The 21,743-nt window shown below is 47.8% G+C and overlaps 2 protein-coding genes across 2 annotated transcripts in view; both read left to right on the forward strand.

Annotated features, from left to right (window-relative positions):
- Nucleotides 1-21,743, forward strand: part of col6a3 (collagen, type VI, alpha 3) — a 96,141-nt gene that overhangs the window by 33,157 nt on the left and 41,241 nt on the right. The window contains exons 6-30 of the mRNA XM_057851780.1: nt 1,439-2,029; nt 2,105-2,707; nt 4,252-4,851; nt 5,178-5,771; nt 5,910-6,491; nt 6,593-7,198; nt 7,362-7,952; nt 8,059-8,655; nt 8,876-9,463; nt 9,596-10,189; nt 10,410-10,997; nt 11,130-11,723; nt 11,944-12,531; nt 12,664-13,257; nt 13,478-14,065; nt 14,198-14,791; nt 15,012-15,599; nt 15,732-16,325; nt 16,546-17,133; nt 17,266-17,859; nt 18,080-18,667; nt 18,800-19,393; nt 19,614-20,201; nt 20,334-20,927; nt 21,148-21,735. Of these exons, the coding sequence (XP_057707763.1) occupies nt 1,439-2,029; nt 2,105-2,707; nt 4,252-4,851; nt 5,178-5,771; nt 5,910-6,491; nt 6,593-7,198; nt 7,362-7,952; nt 8,059-8,655; nt 8,876-9,463; nt 9,596-10,189; nt 10,410-10,997; nt 11,130-11,723; nt 11,944-12,531; nt 12,664-13,257; nt 13,478-14,065; nt 14,198-14,791; nt 15,012-15,599; nt 15,732-16,325; nt 16,546-17,133; nt 17,266-17,859; nt 18,080-18,667; nt 18,800-19,393; nt 19,614-20,201; nt 20,334-20,927; nt 21,148-21,735 (14,808 nt within the window). The remainder of the gene's footprint in view (nt 1-1,438; nt 2,030-2,104; nt 2,708-4,251; nt 4,852-5,177; nt 5,772-5,909; nt 6,492-6,592; nt 7,199-7,361; nt 7,953-8,058; nt 8,656-8,875; nt 9,464-9,595; nt 10,190-10,409; nt 10,998-11,129; nt 11,724-11,943; nt 12,532-12,663; nt 13,258-13,477; nt 14,066-14,197; nt 14,792-15,011; nt 15,600-15,731; nt 16,326-16,545; nt 17,134-17,265; nt 17,860-18,079; nt 18,668-18,799; nt 19,394-19,613; nt 20,202-20,333; nt 20,928-21,147; nt 21,736-21,743) is intronic.
- Nucleotides 3,013-4,389, forward strand: LOC130926696 (collagen alpha-3(VI) chain). The gene has a single exon (XM_057851779.1). The coding sequence runs from the start codon at nt 3,297-3,299 to the stop codon at nt 3,888-3,890; it is 594 nt and encodes a 197-aa protein (XP_057707762.1). The 5' UTR covers nt 3,013-3,296; the 3' UTR covers nt 3,891-4,389.

Here is a 21,743-nt window from a genome sequence, read left to right on the forward strand (position 1 = left end):
ACCCACCTGAACGCCACGAACTGTAAAAAAAAAAAAAAAGTTGCACGAGTTTAATATAACGCTCGCCATGCTAAATGCTAGTGCTAGCAGGAACGCGAATGCTATGCTAACACTCCGTGCCACATAGCATCGCGTCTGCAACGGCGTCATAACCCCCTTCCCTCCTGTGTCATTCATCCAAATTGTAACGCGAGCTTTCACATCCTGAGTAACGGTAAAGGCGTTGAGTTACTAACTCAGTTACTTTTTGGAAGAAGTCATTTGTAACTAACTATTTACTTTTTTAAAGTAAGATTGATGACACTGCTCGTCAATTACAATATTTTACGAGGCTGGGTGGGTGAGGGTCTGTTGCTGCTCCACTATGAATTTTGAACTCGGAAACGATTATACTAATCCACAAATAATGCACTTTCTTAGCTATGATGCCAGCCTAGTTTGTGAGTGCACATTGTAAGGTTCTTTGAGAAATGGAAACATTTCATAATATCTAAATACAGTATACCCACCTATATGCTATTCTGTCGGTCTTGAAAAGGGTTAGTGTATCTAACATCAAGATATATAAAATATAAATTAGGGCTGTCAAAACTATCGCGTTAACGGGCGGTAATTAATTTTCTAAATTAATCACGTTAAAATATTTGACGCAATTAACACACATGCCCCGCTCAAACAGATTAAAATGACAGCACAGTGCAATGCCAACTTGTTACTTGTGTTTTTTGGAGTTTTGCCGCCCTCTGCTGGCGCTTGGGTGCGACCGACTGATTTTATGGGCTTAAGCACCCATGAGCACTGTGTAATTATTGACATCAATAATGGCAGGCTACTAGTTTAATTTTTGATTAAAAAGTCTACAAATGTTATTCAAAAGAAAACATTAAGAGGGGTTTTAATATAACATTTCTATAACTTATACGAACATTTATCTTTTAAGAACTACAAGTCTTTCTATCCATGGATCGCTTTAACAGAATGTTAATAATGTTAATGCCATCTTGTTGTTTTATTGTTATAATAAACAAATACAGTACTTATGTACCGTATGTTGAATGTATATATCCATCTTGTGTCTTATATTTCCATTCCAACAATAGTTTACAGAAAAATATGGCATATTTTATAGATGGTTTAAATTGCGATTAATTACGATTAATTAATTTTTAAGCTGTAATTAACTCGATTAAAAATTATAATCGTTTGACAGCCCTAATATAAATACATATATGATATCTAAATATCAATGAATCAATGAATGAGTGAAGTTCTGCAGAGAAAGCATTTAGTTAAATATAAAAAGCTATAAAAACCCATCACAACCAATAAATTAAGTATTGTCACACTAGGTGAACAGTAAATATTATGGATATATTACAGTAAATGATTCCTTAATAAAGGTCAACCAATTTTTTTTTTTTCTGACTTATTTCCACAGCAGTGGCTGGAATTGAAAGGGATGTCGCCTTCCTTATTGATGGAACCGACTCCGTTCGAGCAGACTTTGGTTACGTCCGGGATTTTATCCTCAAAGTCATTCAACCACTTGACATCGGGAGTGACAAAGTGCGAGTTGCAGTGGTTCAGCATAGCGAAAGTCCGACTCCTAATTTCTACCTGAACACCTATCAGACCAAAGAGGAGGTTATCAGTGCAGTCAGTCAAATGGCACTGGCCGGAGGACGCAGTCTCAACACGGGTTCAGCTCTGAAATTCATGCGGGACACTATCTTGTCTGAAAGATATGGCAGCCGCCGGGCGCGGAGTGTACCGCAATTTTTGATCGTTCTGACTGGAAGCAGATCCAGGGATAACGTGAAGGAGCCTGCTGGTGCACTTAAGACTGAGGGGGTTGTGCCGTTTGGTGTCGGAGTCAAGGATGCGGACCGTAGGCAGATTGAAGAGATTTCACACAACCCTTCCTTTGCTTTCAAAGTGAAGGAATTTAGTGAACTTGACACCGTGCCTCAACAACTTAATACCTACGTGACACTACCAGCAGCAGAGCTCGACATCGTCCTACGAGAAGGTAAGGAATAACTATTTTTTATTCCTGCTGCTTGCTCCAGGGTTTCCTAAAAATGTGGATGTTTCCCAATTATAGTACAAGGTCACGCTGTTAAAAGAGATATCGTGTTCTTAATGGATGGCTCTGAAAACACCAGAAACAGCTTCTCAGACATAAAACTCTTTCTTAAGAATATACTGGAGAGTCTGTATCTCAGTGAGAACCAAGACAGGGTGTCTGTGATTCAATTTGCGGATAAGCCCCATGTAAACTTTTATCTGAACTCCCACAAGACCAAGAGTGAAGTTATGAATGCCATTGGAAATTTAAGGCATGGTGGAGGTGGGAAGCGCCTTAATGTTGGGGCTGCAATGCAGTTTGTGAGACACAGTGTCTTTACTTCCTCCTCTGGCAGCAGGAGACTGGAAGGCGTGCCGCAAATTTTGATCTTTCTAGCCACCAAACCATCCACAGATGACGTTAGCAGCCCAGCTCGCGCGCTTAAGGACCACGACATTGTCTCCTTGGGGGTCGGAGTGGGCGATGCTGATTTTTCAGATTTGGAAACGGTTGCCTTTGAACCTGGCTTCATATACAAAGTCACTCGTATAACTGAGTTGCCCTCTATCCAGTCTGAAATTATTGCTGCACTTTATGCAAGTAAAGATGCCACAGAATCCACAACATATGATTTAATAGGTAAGCATCCCATTGTAACACTTGCTTCCATGAAGTTCAATGATTTTGTTGAATTGTCTTGATACATGTTTTGCATAAAGCATTCTGACATTTAACCATTTTTTGATACTTTAGACCAGGGGTAGCCAATTCCGGTCCTCGAGGGCCCCTATCCAGCTTGTTTTCCATGTATCTCTCCTTTAAAACACCTGAATCAAATGATCAGCTCATCAGTAAACTCTGCAGGAGCCTGATAACGATCCTGATTTTTTTTAGTCAGGTGTTGGAGGAGGGAGACATGGAAAACAAGCTGGACAGGGGCCCTCGAGGACCGACGTTGGCTACCCCTGCTTTAGACTGTTTTCTGTATCTTAACCCTTCAAACAGAAACATTTTTCCTCAAATCGATTCCTTCATTAGTTTCACTCACTTGGAACAAAACATAATAGGTTTCATTTTCCATTCCGTGCCCATCTGTCATCTGTGAATTATATTTTTATGTATTTACACACTTGACACAGGCCGCACTAAAAGAGACATAGTGTTCCTTGTCGATGGTTCTGATGCCTCGAGAAATGGACTACCGGCTATTCGGGAGTTCATTAGAAGAATGGTGGAAGAGCTGGACATTGATGACGATAAGGTCCGAGTGGCCGTCCTTCAGTATAGCGACAACACCAGTGTTTATTTCAACTTAATGGCCCATGGTTCCAAACGAGACATTATCTATGCTGTCAGAAGCCTTCGACATAAAGGAGGGAAGCAGAGGAACACGGGAGCTGCACTCGAGTTTGTGCAGGATTTCATTTTCAACTCTACCTCAGGAAGCAGAGTTATCCATGGAGTCCCTCAGATCCTCTTTTTATTGACTGGAGGTGACTCAGGTGATGACATTTCAGGGGCTGCAGCTGACCTTCATAAAAACGGCGTTTTGTCTTTTGCTATCGGCATGAAAAATGCTAAACAAGAGGAGTTAGAAGAAATTTCGTCCTCTTCCTCTTATATTTTTAATCTGCCTGTTTTTGGTGAACTTTTATCAGTCCAACAAGAGATAGTGTCTTTTGTCCAGGTGGGAAAACTGCTTAAGCCTCCCTTAGGTAAGAATTACCCCAGATTTTCCTTTTCCTTGACATTTGATCCTTTTCCCCAAGCTCCAATGGAATTGCATCAACATCTGAAGAACATCTGTCGAGCAGCTTCATAATGCTTAAAGTTTCTCCACTCATTCAGAGAAACTTGGTTATCCTGTTTCTTGAATAGTTCACCTACCTTTTCCTCTGGAGAACCTTCTCTTAATGGCTCCACAGTCTCCCTTTCTGATGCTCTTTCTTGAGCCAATGATAATTTGCATCATTGACATCGAATACACATTTGATGGGAGTCGTCTCTTTTAATGTCCATAACTTTCTCCTTACAGTAGATGTCCTTTCCCTCATCTCGTTTTTAACTATATCACTTGTATTGCTTGGAAATTTGATCTATAAAAATCAGGCTTGTATTAAATGACATCAATTTTTAAATTGTGCTTTTGAACCTTAACAAGGTTTCCCCTTTTTTTCTCCTAGTGGAACAAGAGTCTCCACAGAGAGATATTGTGTTTCTGGTGGATGGTTCAGATGAAACTTTGAGTGGATTCCCAGCCATTAAAAGTTTCATTAAACGAGTTGTCAAAACACTCAATGTTGGTGAGAACAGGGACCAGGTCTCTGTGGTCCAGTATAGCAGTGATTCACAGATGTACTTCAATCTCAACACCTACGCTGATTTACAAGGTGTTCTTACTGCTGTTGAGCAATTGAAGCACAAAGGTGGCAGGCACCTCAACACAGGGGCAGCTCTGGAATACGTGAAGACCAATGCTTTCGCTGAGTCGTCTGGGAGTCGGAATAAAGATGGTGTGCCTCAGATATTAATTCTGTTGTGTGGGGGTACATCTGAAGACGATGTCACGAGTGTTTCAGCCGCTCTTAAGCAGGACCAAGTTGTCACCTTCTGTGTGGGAACCAAAAATTCTGATCTACTCGAGCTGCAAAACATTGCGCATGTACCATCTTATGCCTTTGCTCTGCCACAGTTTGAGGATACTGGAAGAATCTATCAGCAGCTAGTTTCTTTTGTGAAAAGAGTGCCTCGGCAGACAAGAGCAAAACCTCAAACTGTATTAGGTGAGCAAATGACAGACCTACCTACCTAAACTCACACGTACATCCTACCTACAGTACCTAAGTACAACTAAACAGTATAATCCACACCCATAAATCGTATCATACCTAAGTAAAATCATATACACCCATCCAGCCATCTGTAGGGCCATATCAACCCACCCACCCATACATCCTACCTACCTCTGTAAAAAATTATCCACACACCAACCCACACATACATCATCCTACCTACCTATTTACAACCGTATACACCCACCTATCCATCCGTTCATCCATTCATACATCCATTCAACTATCTTTGTTTTCTGTTGCACATATGGTTACAGATTCCATGAGACGGGACATTGTATTTTTACTTGATGGATCTGATGCATCTGAACCAAGATTCCAAGATATTAAGGATTTTGTTCTAGGGATAGTGGCAGAGCTTCATATCCATGCAAACAATGACCAGGTTGCTGTGGTTCAATACAGCAACACAGCACAGATACACTTTGACTTGGGGCACTTTTCCTCAGCGGACGTTGTTGTCGATGCAATAAGAGGTCTCAGTCATAAAGGCGGTTCACCAAACAACATTGGCGCAGCCCTCCAATATTTGAGGGAGTATGTCTTTACCCCTGATGCAGGTAGTAGATTCCCACTCGGTGTTCCGCAAATCCTTTTTGTGCTTAGCAATGAAAGATCAGCAGATGACATAAGGGTGCCAGTCAGAATGCTGAAAGAGATTGGCGTGTTCATAGTTTCCATTGGAACAACTAATGCTGATGTCCTAGAACTTCAGACAATGTCTCACAATGCCAATTATGCACTTTCTGTAAGTGATTACAAAGAACTCCTTGCTGCTAAGGAAGATGTTTTGTCATTACTTAAAGAGACAGACCACCATTTAGAACAATCCACACCACTGGAGAGCTCTGGTAAGCTGTTCTGTGTGGGATTGGTTCTATATTTATGACATGTGTACTTTCATTTAATCAAGATGAAAAAAGGATTTTCTTTGAAGCAGTTATGTACTATAGCTGACATTTTCACTTGCATTTTTTTCTTTACTACAGAATCAAGGAAAAGTGATGTAGTGTTTCTGATTGATGGATCATATGACTCACGAAATGGCTTTGAAGCTATTCGACAATTTATTGAACAAATGGCTGAAAACTTGAGCCTTGATGATAGAGACCAGGTGGCTGTCGTTCAATACAGCCGCAATGCCACCGTCAATTTCTACTTGAATTCTTACTCATCAAAGACAGATCTGCTAAATTCTATTCGAACCATGGGGCATAAGTATGGCAGACCCCTCTACCTTGGCAAAGCACTGGAGTTTGTCAGAGACAACGTCTTTGCAGCTTCGGTCGGGGGCCGAGGCGCATCTCTGGTCCCTCAGTATCTGTTTGTCTTTAGTGGCGGCAGATCCAGGGATGATGTAAGAGGACCAGCTCAGTCACTCAAAGAAAATGGAATTAAAACATTCTCTATTGGAACAAATAATGCTGATACATTGGAAATGCAAAACATCTCTTATACACCATCACACTATTTTTCCATTACGAGCTTTACAAATCTGCCAAGTGTTCAGGAATCTATCAAAGCCATTTTGAGAGATGTTGATGACACAACCAGATATACGCCTGCTGTTGGTAAGATGTAGACCAAGTTCTTTTGCATTTGTTTGAAAGACTCACTGTACCCTTTGCGAGAATGAAACTGCATTTTTAACAGCATTTATGTATCATTTCAGGTACTTCCACAGTTACACAATTAGAACTTGGTGGTCCTGCTGATGTTGTTTTTCTACTTGCTGGATCTGATGACATGCTAGCAAATGAATCACCTGTTTTGGATTTCGTGAGACAGTTTGTTCAAAAAGTACAAATTGGGCCAAGCAATGTACAAGTTGCTGTAATTCAGTATAGTACAGCAGCCACAGCAGAATTTGTCTTAAATTCTTATGGACAAAAGGATGATATATTGAGCCACATGAGCAATGTAAGACTGAAGGGAGGTTCCACCGTGAACACTGGTTCAGCTCTTGATTATGTGAAGAAGTACGTGTTCACGACATCTGCTGGAAGCCGAGCCCAGCAAGGAATCCCACAAGCAATGATTGTCTTAAGTGGGAAAACGTCTGACGATAATGTTGCCGAACCGCTGAATAGACTAAGAGATGCTGGAATTGTCCTTTATAGCATTGGAATAAATGATGCCGATCGACAAGAAATGGAGGAAATATCACACAGTGTGGAAACTGCAATATTTATCAATGCAACAACTGACTTCACAAAAGTGACTAATTATTTGCTCTCTGCAATTTTATCTCACAAAGAAGTAGCTGGCCCTGGTCACGGTGAGCGGCATTTTAAAATATGATTCACTTTGAAATTTAGGATTTTATGGAGACAATATTACCAGAGATGCAATTCTAATAATATTTTCTCCAAATAAAGGCTGTATATTAAAATGGAGAAAAGCAAAAGATTTTCAATTAAATCTTTCCAATATTTTCATAGCTGAAACGCACACCAAAAAGGATATTGTATTTCTTCTGGATGGTTCTGATGGAACAAGGAATGGCTTCCCTGCAATGCGTGATTTTGTTGAAAAAGTGGTGGAGTCGTTTAATCTGGAAGGTGACGGGGACCGTGTCTCCGTGGTCCAATACAGCAGAAATGCAGAGGTGCACTTCTATTTAAACTCATACACCACAAAAGAGGGTATTGTGGATGCAGTCAGAGCGCTCAGACACAGAGGAGGAAGACCCCTCAATACCGGGGCAGCACTCCGATATGTTATTGACAACATCTTTACAAACTCCTTTGGGAGTAGGAACCTGCAAGGAGTTCCACAGATCTTGATTTTAATAAACAGCAGGCGATCTTTTGACAGCATTGATGCACCATCCTCTGATCTCAAACAGAAAGGCATCTATACAATCAACATTGGAACTCGAAGCACTGACAAAAGTGAGATGCAGAAGATATCCCATGAACCCAGTTATGCAGTAACTGCGTTTGACTTTACTGGGCTACACAATGTCAAAAAAGAACTCTCCTCTTTGATTGGAAGAGTGGAAAAAATTTCAATGACACAAAAAATAACTGGTAAGAGATTTCTTGTTTGAAGCAGAAGAGCATTGACTGGTTTTCAAACAGTGCAGTGCGTTGGAGGTAAAATAAAATGTTCTTGTTTTTTTCTGTACCGCAACAGAAGAGAATAGAAAAGAAAGGGATGTCATTTTCTTGTTGGATGGGTCTGACGCCACACGAAACTCGTTCCCAGCTATGAGAGACTTTGTCCAAAGAGTCGTAGAGACACTGAGTGTTGATGACAACAAAGATCGTGTCTCGCTGGTTCAGTACAGCCGAGACGCAGCTGTCCAGTTCTATCTGAACACATACACGACAAAGGGCGAGATCCTTGACATTGTCAGAGGGTTGAGGCACAGAGGCGGCAGACCCCTCAACACCGGAGCAGCTCTCCAGTACTTGAGGGATAACGTCTTCACCGCCTCTGCCGGCAGCAGACGCCTTGAAGGAGTCCCACAGCTCCTAATATTGCTAAGCGGCGGAAGGTCTTTTGACAGTGTCGATGCACCCGCTTCTGCTCTCAAACAGCTCGGAGTGCTGATCTTTCCCATCGGAAGCAGAAGCTCCGATAGCGGAGAGCTGCAGAAGATAGCCCACGATCCCAGAAATGCTCTGATTGTACCTGAATTCACTGACCTCCCAGGTGTCCAACAACAGCTTCAGTCCTCCGTGGAGGCTGTGGTGGCTGACATCACCCCAGAAACGCCACCAGTAACTGGTACGTGTACAAGCGCAGCACTCACTGGGTATATGGATGGGCTATCTGATCTCCCTGACCTAACGCGACGTGTAGTTATGGATCTTGTCCCGAGTTAATTTTTATCTTAGAAGAGACAGAGCCGGAAACAGGCAGCGCTGTCTCAACAATATGAGTAGTCGGCTAGTGTCACTGTTTCGCAACGGTTATTTTTATCATTTGTCTTCCCGTCTTTTCTCAGCTGAAGCCGAGAAGGACATTGTGTTCCTTCTGGATGGCTCTGATGGAACAAGGAATGGCTTCCCCGCCATGCGAGATTTTGTTGAGCAAGTGGTGGAGAAACTCAATGTGGGCGTGAACAGAGACCATGTCTCTGTCGTCCAGTACGGCAGAGATGCAGAGGCCAATTTCTATCTGAACACGTACAGTAGAAGAGAGGATATTGTGGATGCAGTCAGAGGGCTCAGACACAGAGGAGGAAGACCCCTCAACACAGGGGCCGCCCTCCGATACGTCAGGGACAACGTCTTTACAAACTCCTCAGGGAGTAGGCGCCCGCAAGGTGTTCCACAGATCTTGATCCTGCTAAATGGCGGGCGCTCTTTTGACAGCGTCGATGCGCCAGCCTCTGCTCTCAGACAGCAGGGCATCTTTACAATCAGCATTGGAACACAGAACTCTGACAGCAACGAGCTGAAAAAGATATCCCATGACCCTAGTCATGCCCTGGCAGTGTCTGAGCTCACTGACCTCCCCAGTGTCCAAGAACAGCTCTCCGCCGTAATGAGCAGGGTACTCAGAGCCACGCCCGTGACACCAACAGTGACTGGTAAGCGACATCTACTCACAGGCACATGACAACTTGGCTGGGATTTCAATGTAAAACGGGCTCGTGTCGACACCCGGAGAGTAAACGGTAGGCCCTGCGCTCTAAATACGTCTCATCTCTTCTTTACCACAGTGGGCAGATCAGGAAGGGATGTCGTTTTCTTGTTGGATGGGTCTGACGCCACACGAAACTCATTCCCAGCTATGAGAGACTTTGTCCAAAGAGTCGTAGAGACACTGAGTGTGGATGACAACAAAGATCGTGTCTCGTTGGTTCAGTACAGCCGAGACGCAGCTGTCCAGTTCTATCTGAACACATACACGACAAAGGGCGAGATCCTTGACATTGTCAGAGGGTTGAGGCACAGAGGCGGCAGACCCCTCAACACCGGAGCAGCTCTCCAGTACTTGAGGGATAACGTCTTCACCGCCTCTGCCGGCAGCAGACGCCTTGAAGGAGTCCCACAGCTCCTAATATTGCTAAGCGGCGGAAGGTCTTTTGACAGTGTCGATGCACCCGCTTCTGCTCTCAAACAGCTCGGAGTGCTGATCTTTCCCATCGGAAGCAGAAGCTCCGATAGCGGAGAGCTGCAGAAGATAGCCCACGATCCCAGAAATGCTCTGATTGTACCTGAATTCACTGACCTCCCAGGTGTCCAACAACAGCTTCAGTCCTCCGTGGAGGCTGTGGTGGCTGACGTCACCCCAGAAACGCCACCAGTAACTGGTACGTGTACAAGCGCAGCACTCACTGGGTATATGGATGGGCTATCTGATCTCCCTGACCTAACGCGACGTGTAGTTATGGATCTTGTCCCGACTTAATTTTTATCTTAGAAGAGACAGAGCCGGAAACAGGCAGCGCTGTCTCAACAATATGAGTATTCGGCTAGTGTCACTGTTTCGCAACGGTTATTTTTATCATTTGTCTTCCCGTCTTTTCTCAGCTGAAGCCAAGAAGGACATTGTGTTCCTTCTGGATGGCTCTGATGGAACAAGGAATGGCTTCCCCGCCATGCGAGATTTTGTTGAGCAAGTGGTGGAGAAACTGAATGTGGGCGTGAACAGAGACCGTGTCTCTGTCGTCCAGTACGGCAGAGATGCAGAGGCCAATTTCTATCTGAACACGTACAGTAGAAGAGAGGATATTGTGGATGCAGTCAGAGGGCTCAGACACAGAGGAGGAAGACCCCTCAACACAGGGGCCGCCCTCCGATACGTCAGGGACAACGTCTTTACAAACTCCTCAGGGAGTAGGCGCCCGCAAGGTGTTCCACAGATCTTGATCCTGCTAAATGGCGGGCGCTCTTTTGACAGCGTCGATGCGCCAGCCTCTGCTCTCAGACAGCAGGGCATCTTTACAATCAGCATTGGAACACAGAACTCTGACAGCAACGAGCTGAAAAAGATATCCCATGACCCTAGTCATGCCCTGGCAGTGTCTGAGTTCACTGACCTCCCCAGTGTCCAAGAACAGCTCTCCGCCGTAATGAGCAGGGTACTCAGAGCCACGCCCGTGACACCAACAGTGACTGGTAAGCGACATCTACTCACAGGCACATGACAACTTGGCTGGGATTTCAATGTAAAACGGGCTCGTGTCGACACCCGGAGAGTAAACGGTAGGCCCTGCGCTCTAAATACGTCTCATCTCTTCTTTACCACAGTGGGCAGATCAGGAAGGGATGTCGTTTTCTTGTTGGATGGGTCTGACGCCACACGAAACTCATTCCCAGCTATGAGAGACTTTGTCCAAAGAGTCGTAGAGACACTGAGTGTGGATGACAACAAAGATCGTGTCTCGTTGGTTCAGTACAGCCGAGACGCAGCTGTCCAGTTCTATCTGAACACATACACGACAAAGGGCGAGATCCTTGACATTGTCAGAGGGTTGAGGCACAGAGGCGGCAGACCCCTCAACACGGGAGCAGCTCTCCAGTACTTGAGGGATAACGTCTTCACCGCCTCTGCCGGCAGCAGACGCCTTGAAGGAGTCCCACAGCTCCTAATATTGCTAAGCGGCGGAAGGTCTTTTGACAGTGTCGATGCACCCGCTTCTGCTCTCAAACAGCTCGGAGTGCTGATCTTTCCCATCGGAAGCAGAAGCTCCGATAGCGGAGAGCTGCAGAAGATAGCCCACGATCCCAGAAATGCTCTGATTGTACCTGAATTCACTGACCTCCCAGGTGTCCAACAACAGCTTCAGTCCTCCGTGGAGGCTGTGGTGGCTGACGTCACCCCAGAAACGCCACCAGTAACTGGTACGTGTACAAGCGCAGCACTCACTGGGTATATGGATGGGCTATCTGATCTCCCTGACCTAACGCGACGTGTAGTTATGGATCTTGTCCCGACTTAATTTTTATCTTAGAAGAGACAGAGCCGGAAACAGGCAGCGCTGTCTCAACAATATGAGTAGTCGGCTAGTGTCACTGTTTCGCAACGGTTATTTTTATCATTTGTCTTCCCGTCTTTTCTCAGCTGAAGCCAAGAAGGACATTGTGTTCCTTCTGGATGGCTCTGATGGAACAAGGAATGGCTTCTCCGCCATGCGAGATTTTGTTGAGCAAGTGGTGGAGAAACTGAATGTGGGCGTGAACAGAGACCGTGTCTCTGTCGTCCAGTACGGCAGAGATGCAGAGGCCAATTTCTATCTGAACACGTACAGTAGAAGAGAGGATATTGTGGATGCAGTCAGAGGGCTCAGACACAGAGGAGGAAGACCCCTAAACACAGGGGCCGCCCTCCGATACGTCAGGGACAACGTCTTTACAAACTCCTCAGGGAGTAGGCGCCCGCAAGGTGTTCCACAGATCTTGATCCTGCTAAATAGCGGGCGCTCTTTTGACAGCGTCGATGCGCCAGCCTCTGCTCTCAGACAGCAGGGCATCTTTACAATCAGCATTGGAACACAGAACTCTGACAGCAACGAGCTGAAAAAGATATCCCATGACCCTAGTCATGCCCTGGCAGTGTCTGAGTTCACTGACCTCCCCAGTGTCCAAGAACAGCTCTCCGCCGTAATGAGCAGGGTACTCAGAGCCACGCCCGTGACACCAACAGTGACTGGTAAGCGACATCTACTCACAGGCACATGACAACTTGGCTGGGATTTCAATGTAAAACGGGCTCGTGTCGACACCCGGAGAGTAAACGGTAGGCCCTGCGCTTTAAATACGTCTCATCTCTTCTTTACCACAGTGGGCAGATCAGGAAGGGATGTCGTTTTCTTGTTGGATGGGTCTGACGCCACACGAAACTCATTCCCAGCTATGAGAGACTTTGTCCAAAGAGTCGTAGAGACACTCAGTGTGGATGACAACAAAGATCGTGTCTCGTTGGTTCAGTACAGCCGAGAGGCAGCTGTCCAGTTCTATCTGAACACATACACGACAAAGGGCGAGATCCTTGACATTGTCAGAGGGTTGAGGCACAGAGGCGGCAGACCCCTCAACACGGGAGCAGCTCTCCAGTACTTGAGGGATAACGTCTTCACCGCCTCTGCCGGCAGCAGACGCCTTGAAGGAGTCCCACAGCTCCTAATATTGCTAAGCGGCGGAAGGTCTTTTGACAGTGTCGATGCACCCGCTTCTGCTCTCAAACAGCTCGGAGTGCTGATCTTTCCCATCGGAAGCAGAAGCTCCGATAGCGGAGAGCTGCAGAAGATAGCCCACGATCCCAGAAATGCTCTGATTGTACCTGAATTCACTGACCTCCCAGGTGTCCAACAACAGCTTCAGTCCTCCGTGGAGGCTGTGGTGGCTGACGTCACCCCAGAAACGCCACCAGTAACTGGTACGTGTACAAGCGCAGCACTCACTGGGTATATGGATGGGCTATCTGATCTCCCTGACCTAACGCGACGTGTAGTTATGGATCTTGTCCCGACTTAATTTTTATCTTAGAAGAGACAGAGCCGGAAACAGGCAGCGCTGTCTCAACAATATGAGTAGTCGGCTCGTGTCACTGTTTCGCAACGGTTATTTTTATCATTTGTCTTCCCGTCTTTTCTCAGCTGAAGCCAAGAAGGACATTGTGTTCCTTCTGGATGGCTCTGATGGAACAAGGAATGGCTTCCCCGCCATGCGAGATTTTGTTGAGCAAGTGGTGGAGAAACTCAATGTGGGCGTGAACAGAGACCGTGTCTCTGTCGTCCAGTACGGCAGAGATGCAGAGGCCAATTTCTATCTGAACACGTACAGTAGAAGAGAGGATATTGTGGATGCAGTCAGAGGGCTCAGACACAGAGGAGGAAGACCCCTAAACACAGGGGCCGCCCTCCGATACGTCAGGGACAACGTCTTTACAAACTCCTCAGGGAGTAGGCGCCCGCAAGGTGTTCCACAGATCTTGATCCTGCTAAATGGCGGGCGCTCTTTTGACAGCGTCGATGCGCCAGCCTCTGCTCTCAGACAGCAGGGCATCTTTACAATCAGCATTGGAACACAGAACTCTGACAGCAACGAGCTGAAAAAGATATCCCATGACCCTAGTCATGCCCTGGCAGTGTCTGAGTTCACTGACCTCCCCAGTGTCCAAGAACAGCTCTCCGCCGTAATGAGCAGGGTACTCAGAGCCACGCCCGTGACACCAACAGTGACTGGTAAGCGACATCTACTCACAGGCACATGACAACTTGGCTGGGATTTCAATGTAAAACGGGCTCGTGTCGACACCCGGAGAGTAAACGGTAGGCCCTGCGCTCTAAATACGTCTCATCTCTTCTTTACCACAGTGGGCAGATCAGGAAGGGATGTCGTTTTCTTGTTGGATGGGTCTGACGCCACACGAAACTCATTCCCAGCTATGAGAGACTTTGTCCAAAGAGTCGTAGAGACACTCAGTGTGGATGACAACAAAGATCGTGTCTCGTTGGTTCAGTACAGCCGAGAGGCAGCTGTCCAGTTCTATCTGAACACATACACGACAAAGGGCGAGATCCTTGACATTGTCAGAGGGTTGAGGCACAGAGGCGGCAGACCCCTCAACACGGGAGCAGCTCTCCAGTACTTGAAGGATAACGTCTTCACCGCCTCTGCCGGCAGCAGACGCCTTGAAGGAGTCCCACAGCTCCTAATATTGCTAAGCGGCGGAAGGTCTTTTGACAGTGTCGATGCACCCGCTTCTGCTCTCAAACAGCTCGGAGTGCTGATCTTTCCCATCGGAAGCAGAAGCTCCGATAGCGGAGAGCTGCAGAAGATAGCCCACGATCCCAGAAATGCTCTGATTGTACCTGAATTCACTGACCTCCCAGGTGTCCAACAACAGCTTCAGTCCTCCGTGGAGGCTGTGGTGGCTGACGTCACCCCAGAAACGCCACCAGTAACTGGTACGTGTACAAGCGCAGCACTCACTGGGTATATGGATGGGCTATCTGATCTCCCTGACCTAACGCGACGTGTAGTTATGGATCTTGTCCCGACTTAATTTTTATCTTAGAAGAGACAGAGACGGAAACAGGCAGCGCTGTCTCAACAATATGAATAGTCGGCTAGTGTCACTGTTTCGCAACGGTTATTTTTATCATTTGTCTTCCCGTCTTTTCTCAGCTGAAGCCAAGAAGGACATTGTGTTCCTTCTGGATGGCTCTGATGGAACAAGGAATGGCTTCCCCGCCATGCGAGATTTTGTTGAGCAAGTGGTGGAGAAACTCAATGTGGGCGTGAACAGAGACCGTGTCTCTGTCGTCCAGTACGGCAGAGATGCAGAGGCCAATTTCTATCTGAACACGTACAGTAGAAGAGAGGATATTGTGGATGCAGTCAGAGGGCTCAGACACAGAGGAGGAAGACCCCTAAACACAGGGGCCGCCCTCCGATACGTCAGGGACAACGTCTTTACAAACTCCTCAGGGAGTAGACGCCCGCAAGGTGTTCCACAGATCTTGATCCTGCTAAATAGCGGGCGCTCTTTTGACAGCGTCGATGCGCCAGCCTCTGCTCTCAGACAGCAGGGCATCTTTACAATCAGCATTGGAACACAGAACTCTGACAGCAACGAGCTGAAAAAGATATCCCATGACCCTAGTCATGCCCTGGCAGTGTCTGAGTTCACTGACCTCCCCAGTGTCCAAGAACAGCTCTCCGCCGTAATGAGCAGGGTACTCAGAGCCACGCCCGTGACACCAACAGTGACTGGTAAGCGACATCTACTCACAGGCACATGACAACTTGGCTGGGATTTCAATGTAAAACGGGCTCGTGTCGACACCCGGAGAGTAAACGGTAGGCCCTGCGCTTTAAATACGTCTCATCTCTTCTTTACCACAGTGGGCAGATCAGGAAGGGATGTCGTTTTCTTGTTGGATGGGTCTGACGCCACACGAAACTCATTCCCAGCTATGAGAGACTTTGTCCAAAGAGTCGTAGAGACACTCAGTGTGGATGACAACAAAGATCGTGTCTCGTTGGTTCAGTACAGCCGAGAGGCAGCTGTCCAGTTCTATCTGAACACATACACGACAAAGGGCGAGATCCTTGACATTGTCAGAGGGTTGAGGCACAGAGGCGGCAGACCCCTCAACACGGGAGCAGCTCTCCAGTACTTGAGGGATAACGTCTTCACCGCCTCTGCCGGCAGCAGACGCCTTGAAGGAGTCCCACAGCTCCTAATATTGCTAAGCGGCGGAAGGTCTTTTGACAGTGTCGATGCACCCGCTTCTGCTCTCAAACAGCTCGGAGTGCTGATCTTTCCCATCGGAAGCAGAAGCTCCGATAGCGGAGAGCTGCAGAAGATAGCCCACGATCCCAGAAATGCTCTGATTGTACCTGAATTCACTGACCTCCCAGGTGTCCAACAACAGCTTCAGTCCTCCGTGGAGGCTGTGGTGGCTGACGTCACCCCAGAAACGCCACCAGTAACTGGTACGTGTACAAGCGCAGCACTCACTGGGTATATGGATGGGCTATCTGATCTCCCTGACCTAACGCGACGTGTAGTTATGGATCTTGTCCCGACTTAATTTTTATCTTAGAAGAGACAGAGCCGGAAACAGGCAGCGCTGTCTCAACAATATGAGTAGTCGGCTCGTGTCACTGTTTCGCAACGGTTATTTTTATCATTTGTCTTCCCGTCTTTTCTCAGCTGAAGCCAAGAAGGACATTGTGTTCCTTCTGGATGGCTCTGATGGAACAAGGAATGGCTTCCCCGCCATGCGAGATTTTTTTGAGCAAGTGGTGGAGAAACTCAATGTGGGCGTGAACAGAGACCGTGTCTCTGTCGTCCAGTACGGCAGAGATGCAGAGGCCAATTTCTATCTGAACACGTACAGTAGAAGAGAGGATATTGTGGATGCAGTCAGAGGGCTCAGACACAGAGGAGGAAGACCCCTAAACACAGGGGCCGCCCTCCGATACGTCAGGGACAACGTCTTTACAAACTCCTCAGGGAGTAGGCGCCCGCAAGGTGTTCCACAGATCTTGATCCTGCTAAATGGCGGGCGCTCTTTTGACAGCGTCGATGCGCCAGCCTCTGCTCTCAGACAGCAGGGCATCTTTACAATCAGCATTGGAACACAGAACTCTGACAGCAACGAGCTGAAAAAGATATCCCATGACCCTAGTCATGCCCTGGCAGTGTCTGAGTTCACTGACCTCCCCAGTGTCCAAGAACAGCTCTCCGCCGTAATGAGCAGGGTACTCAGAGCCACGCCCGTGACACCAACAGTGACTGGTAAGCGACATCTACTCACAGGCACATGACAACTTGGCTGGGATTTCAATGTAAAACGGGCTCGTGTCGACACCCGGAGAGTAAACGGTAGGCCCTGCGCTCTAAATACGTCTCATCTCTTCTTTACCACAGTGGGCAGATCAGGAAGGGATGTCGTTTTCTTGTTGGATGGGTCTGACGCCACACGAAACTCATTCCCAGCTATGAGAGACTTTGTCCAAAGAGTCGTAGAGACACTGAGTGTGGATGACAACAAAGATCGTGTCTCGTTGGTTCAGTACAGCCGAGACGCAGCTGTCCAGTTCTATCTGAACACATACACGACAAAGGGCGAGATCCTTGACATTGTCAGAGGGTTGAGGCACAGAGGCGGCAGACCCCTCAACACGGGAGCAGCTCTCCAGTACTTGAGGGATAACGTCTTCACCGCCTCTGCCGGCAGCAGACGCCTTGAAGGAGTCCCACAGCTCCTAATATTGCTAAGCGGCGGAAGGTCTTTTGACAGTGTCGATGCACCCGCTTCTGCTCTCAAACAGCTCGGAGTGCTGATCTTTCCCATCGGAAGCAGAAGCTCCGATAGCGGAGAGCTGCAGAAGATAGCCCACGATCCCAGAAATGCTCTGATTGTACCTGAATTCACTGACCTCCCAGGTGTCCAACAACAGCTTCAGTCCTCCGTGGAGGCTGTGGTGGCTGACGTCACCCCAGAAACGCCACCAGTAACTGGTACGTGTACAAGCGCAGCACTCACTGGGTATATGGATGGGCTATCTGATCTCCCTGACCTAACGCGACGTGTAGTTATGGATCTTGTCCCGACTTAATTTTTATCTTAGAAGAGACAGAGCCTGAAACAGGCAGCGCTGTCTCAACAATATGAGTAGTCGGCTAGTGTCACTGTTTCGCAACGGTTATTTTTATCATTTGTCTTCCCGTCTTTTCTCAGCTGAAGCCAAGAAGGACATTGTGTTCCTTCTGGATGGCTCTGATGGAACAAGGAATGGCTTCCCCGCCATGCGAGATTTTGTTGAGCAAGTGGTGGAGAAACTCAATGTGGGCGTGAACAGAGACCGTGTCTCTGTCGTCCAGTACGGCAGAGATGCAGAGGCCAATTTCTATCTGAACACGTACAGTAGAAGAGAGGATATTGTGGATGCAGTCAGAGGGCTCAGACACAGAGGAGGAAGACCCCTAAACACAGGGGCCGCCCTCCGATACGTCAGGGACAACGTCTTTACAAACTCCTCAGGGAGTAGGCGCCCGCAAGGTGTTCCACAGATCTTGATCCTGCTAAATGGCGGGCGCTCTTTTGACAGCGTCGATGCGCCAGCCTCTGCTCTCAGACAGCAGGGCATCTTTACAATCAGCATTGGAACACAGAACTCTGACAGCAACGAGCTGAAAAAGATATCCCATGACCCTAGTCATGCCCTGGCAGTGTCTGAGTTCACTGACCTCCCCAGTGTCCAAGAACAGCTCTCCGCCGTAATGAGCAGGGTACTCAGAGCCACGCCCGTGACACCAACAGTGACTGGTAAGCGACATCTACTCACAGGCACATGACAACTTGGCTGGGATTTCAATGTAAAACGGGCTCGTGTCGACACCCGGAGAGTAAACGGTAGGCCCTGCGCTCTAAATACGTCTCATCTCTTCTTTACCACAGTGGGCAGATCAGGAAGGGATGTCGTTTTCTTGTTGGATGGGTCTGACGCCACACGAAACTCATTCCCAGCTATGAGAGACTTTGTCCAAAGAGTCGTAGAGACACTGAGTGTGGATGACAACAAAGATCGTGTCTCGTTGGTTCAGTACAGCCGAGACGCAGCTGTCCAGTTCTATCTGAACACATACACGACAAAGGGCGAGATCCTTGACATTGTCAGAGGGTTGAGGCACAGAGGCGGCAGACCCCTCAACACGGGAGCAGCTCTCCAGTACTTGAGGGATAACGTCTTCACCGCCTCTGCCGGCAGCAGACGCCTTGAAGGAGTCCCACAGCTCCTAATATTGCTAAGCGGCGGAAGGTCTTTTGACAGTGTCGATGCACCCGCTTCTGCTCTCAAACAGCTCGGAGTGCTGATCTTTCCCATCGGAAGCAGAAGCTCCGATAGCGGAGAGCTGCAGAAGATAGCCCACGATCCCAGAAATGCTCTGATTGTACCTGAATTCACTGACCTCCCAGGTGTCCAACAACAGCTTCAGTCCTCCGTGGAGGCTGTGGTGGCTGACGTCACCCCAGAAACGCCACCAGTAACTGGTACGTGTACAAGCGCAGCACTCACTGGGTATATGGATGGGCTATCTGATCTCCCTGACCTAACGCGACGTGTAGTTATGGATCTTGTCCCGACTTAATTTTTATCTTAGAAGAGACAGAGCCGGAAACAGGCAGCGCTGTCTCAACAATATGAGTAGTCGGCTAGTGTCACTGTTTCGCAACGGTTATTTTTATCATTTGTCTTCCCGTCTTTTCTCAGCTGAAGCCAAGAAGGACATTGTGTTCCTTCTGGATGGCTCTGATGGAACAAGGAATGGCTTCTCCGCCATGCGAGATTTTGTTGAGCAAGTGGTGGAGAAACTGAATGTGGGCGTGAACAGAGACCGTGTCTCTGTCGTCCAGTACGGCAGAGATGCAGAGGCCAATTTCTATCTGAACACGTACAGTAGAAGAGAGGATATTGTGGATGCAGTCAGAGGGCTCAGACACAGAGGAGGAAGACCCCTAAACACAGGGGCCGCCCTCCGATACGTCAGGGACAACGTCTTTACAAACTCCTCAGGGAGTAGGCGCCCGCAAGGTGTTCCACAGATCTTGATCCTGCTAAATAGCGGGCGCTCTTTTGACAGCGTCGATGCGCCAGCCTCTGCTCTCAGACAGCAGGGCATCTTTACAATCAGCATTGGAACACAGAACTCTGACAGCAACGAGCTGAAAAAGATATCCCATGACCCTAGTCATGCCCTGGCAGTGTCTGAGTTCACTGACCTCCCCAGTGTCCAAGAACAGCTCTCCGCCGTAATGAGCAGGGTACTCAGAGCCACGCCCGTGACACCAACAGTGACTGGTAAGCGACATCTACTCACAGGCACATGACAACTTGGCTGGGATTTCAATGTAAAACGGGCTCGTGTCGACACCCGGAGAGTAAACGGTAGGCCCTGCGCTCTAAATACGTCTCATCTCTTCTTTACCACAGTGGGCAGATCAGGAAGGGATGTCGTTTTCTTGTTGGATGGGTCTGACGCCACACGAAACTCATTCCCAGCTATGAGAGACTTTGTCCAAAGAGTCGTAGAGACACTGAGTGTGGATGACAACAAAGATCGTGTCTCGTTGGTTCAGTACAGCCGAGACGCAGCTGTCCAGTTCTATCTGAACACATACACGACAAAGGGCGAGATCCTTGACATTGTCAGAGGGTTGAGGCACAGAGGCGGCAGACCCCTCAACACCGGAGCAGCTCTCCAGTACTTGAGGGATAACGTCTTCACCGCCTCTGCCGGCAGCAGACGCCTTGAAGGAGTCCCACAGCTCCTAATATTGCTAAGCGGCGGAAGGTCTTTTGACAGTGTCGATGCACCCGCTTCTGCTCTAAAACAGCTCGGAGTGCTGATCTTTCCCATCGGAAGCAGAAGCGCCGATAGCGGAGAGCTGCAGAAGATAGCCCACGATCCCAGAAATGCTCTGATTGTACCTGAATTCACTGACCTCCCAGGTGTCCAACAACAGCTTCAGTCCTCCGTGGAGGCTGTGGTGGCTGACGTCACCCCAGAAACGCCACCAGTAACTGGTACGTGTACAAGCGCAGCACTCACTGGGTATATGGATGGGCTATCTGATCTCCCTGACCTAACGCGACGTGTAGTTATGGATCTTGTCCCGACTTAATTTTTATCTTAGAAGAGACAGAGCCGGAAACAGGCAGCGCTGTCTCAACAATATGAGTATTCGGCTAGTGTCACTGTTTCGCAACGGTTATTTTTATCATTTGTCTTCCCGTCTTTTCTCAGCTGAAGCCAAGAAGGACATTGTGTTCCTTCTGGATGGCTCTGATGGAACAAGGAATGGCTTCCCCGCCATGCGAGATTTTGTTGAGCAAGTGGTGGAGAAACTCAATGTGGGCGTGAACAGAGACCGTGTCTCTGTCGTCCAGTACGGCAGAGATGCAGAGGCCAATTTCTATCTGAACACGTACAGTACAAGAGAGGATATTGTGGATGCAGTCAGAGGGCTCAGACACAGAGGAGGAAGACCCCTCAACACAGGGGCCGCCCTCCGATACGTCAGGGACAACGTCTTTACAAACTCCTCAGGGAGTAGGCGCCCGCAAGGTGTTCCACAGATCTTGATCCTGCTAAATGGCGGGCGCTCTTTTGACAGCGTCGATGCGCCAGCCTCTGCTCTCAGACAGCAGGGCATCTTTACAATCAGCATTGGAACACAGAACTCTGACAGCAACGAGCTGAAAAAGATATCCCATGACCCTAGTTATGCCCTGGCAGTGTCTGAGTTCACTGACCTCCCCAGTGTCCAAGAACAGCTCTCCGCCGTAATGAGCAGGGTACTCAGAGCCACGCCCGTGACACCAACAGTGACTGGTAAGCGA

This window comes from Corythoichthys intestinalis, chromosome 12 (assembly GCF_030265065.1).
Source record: "Corythoichthys intestinalis isolate RoL2023-P3 chromosome 12, ASM3026506v1, whole genome shotgun sequence".
Classification (NCBI taxonomy): domain Eukaryota; kingdom Metazoa; phylum Chordata; class Actinopteri; order Syngnathiformes; family Syngnathidae; genus Corythoichthys; species Corythoichthys intestinalis.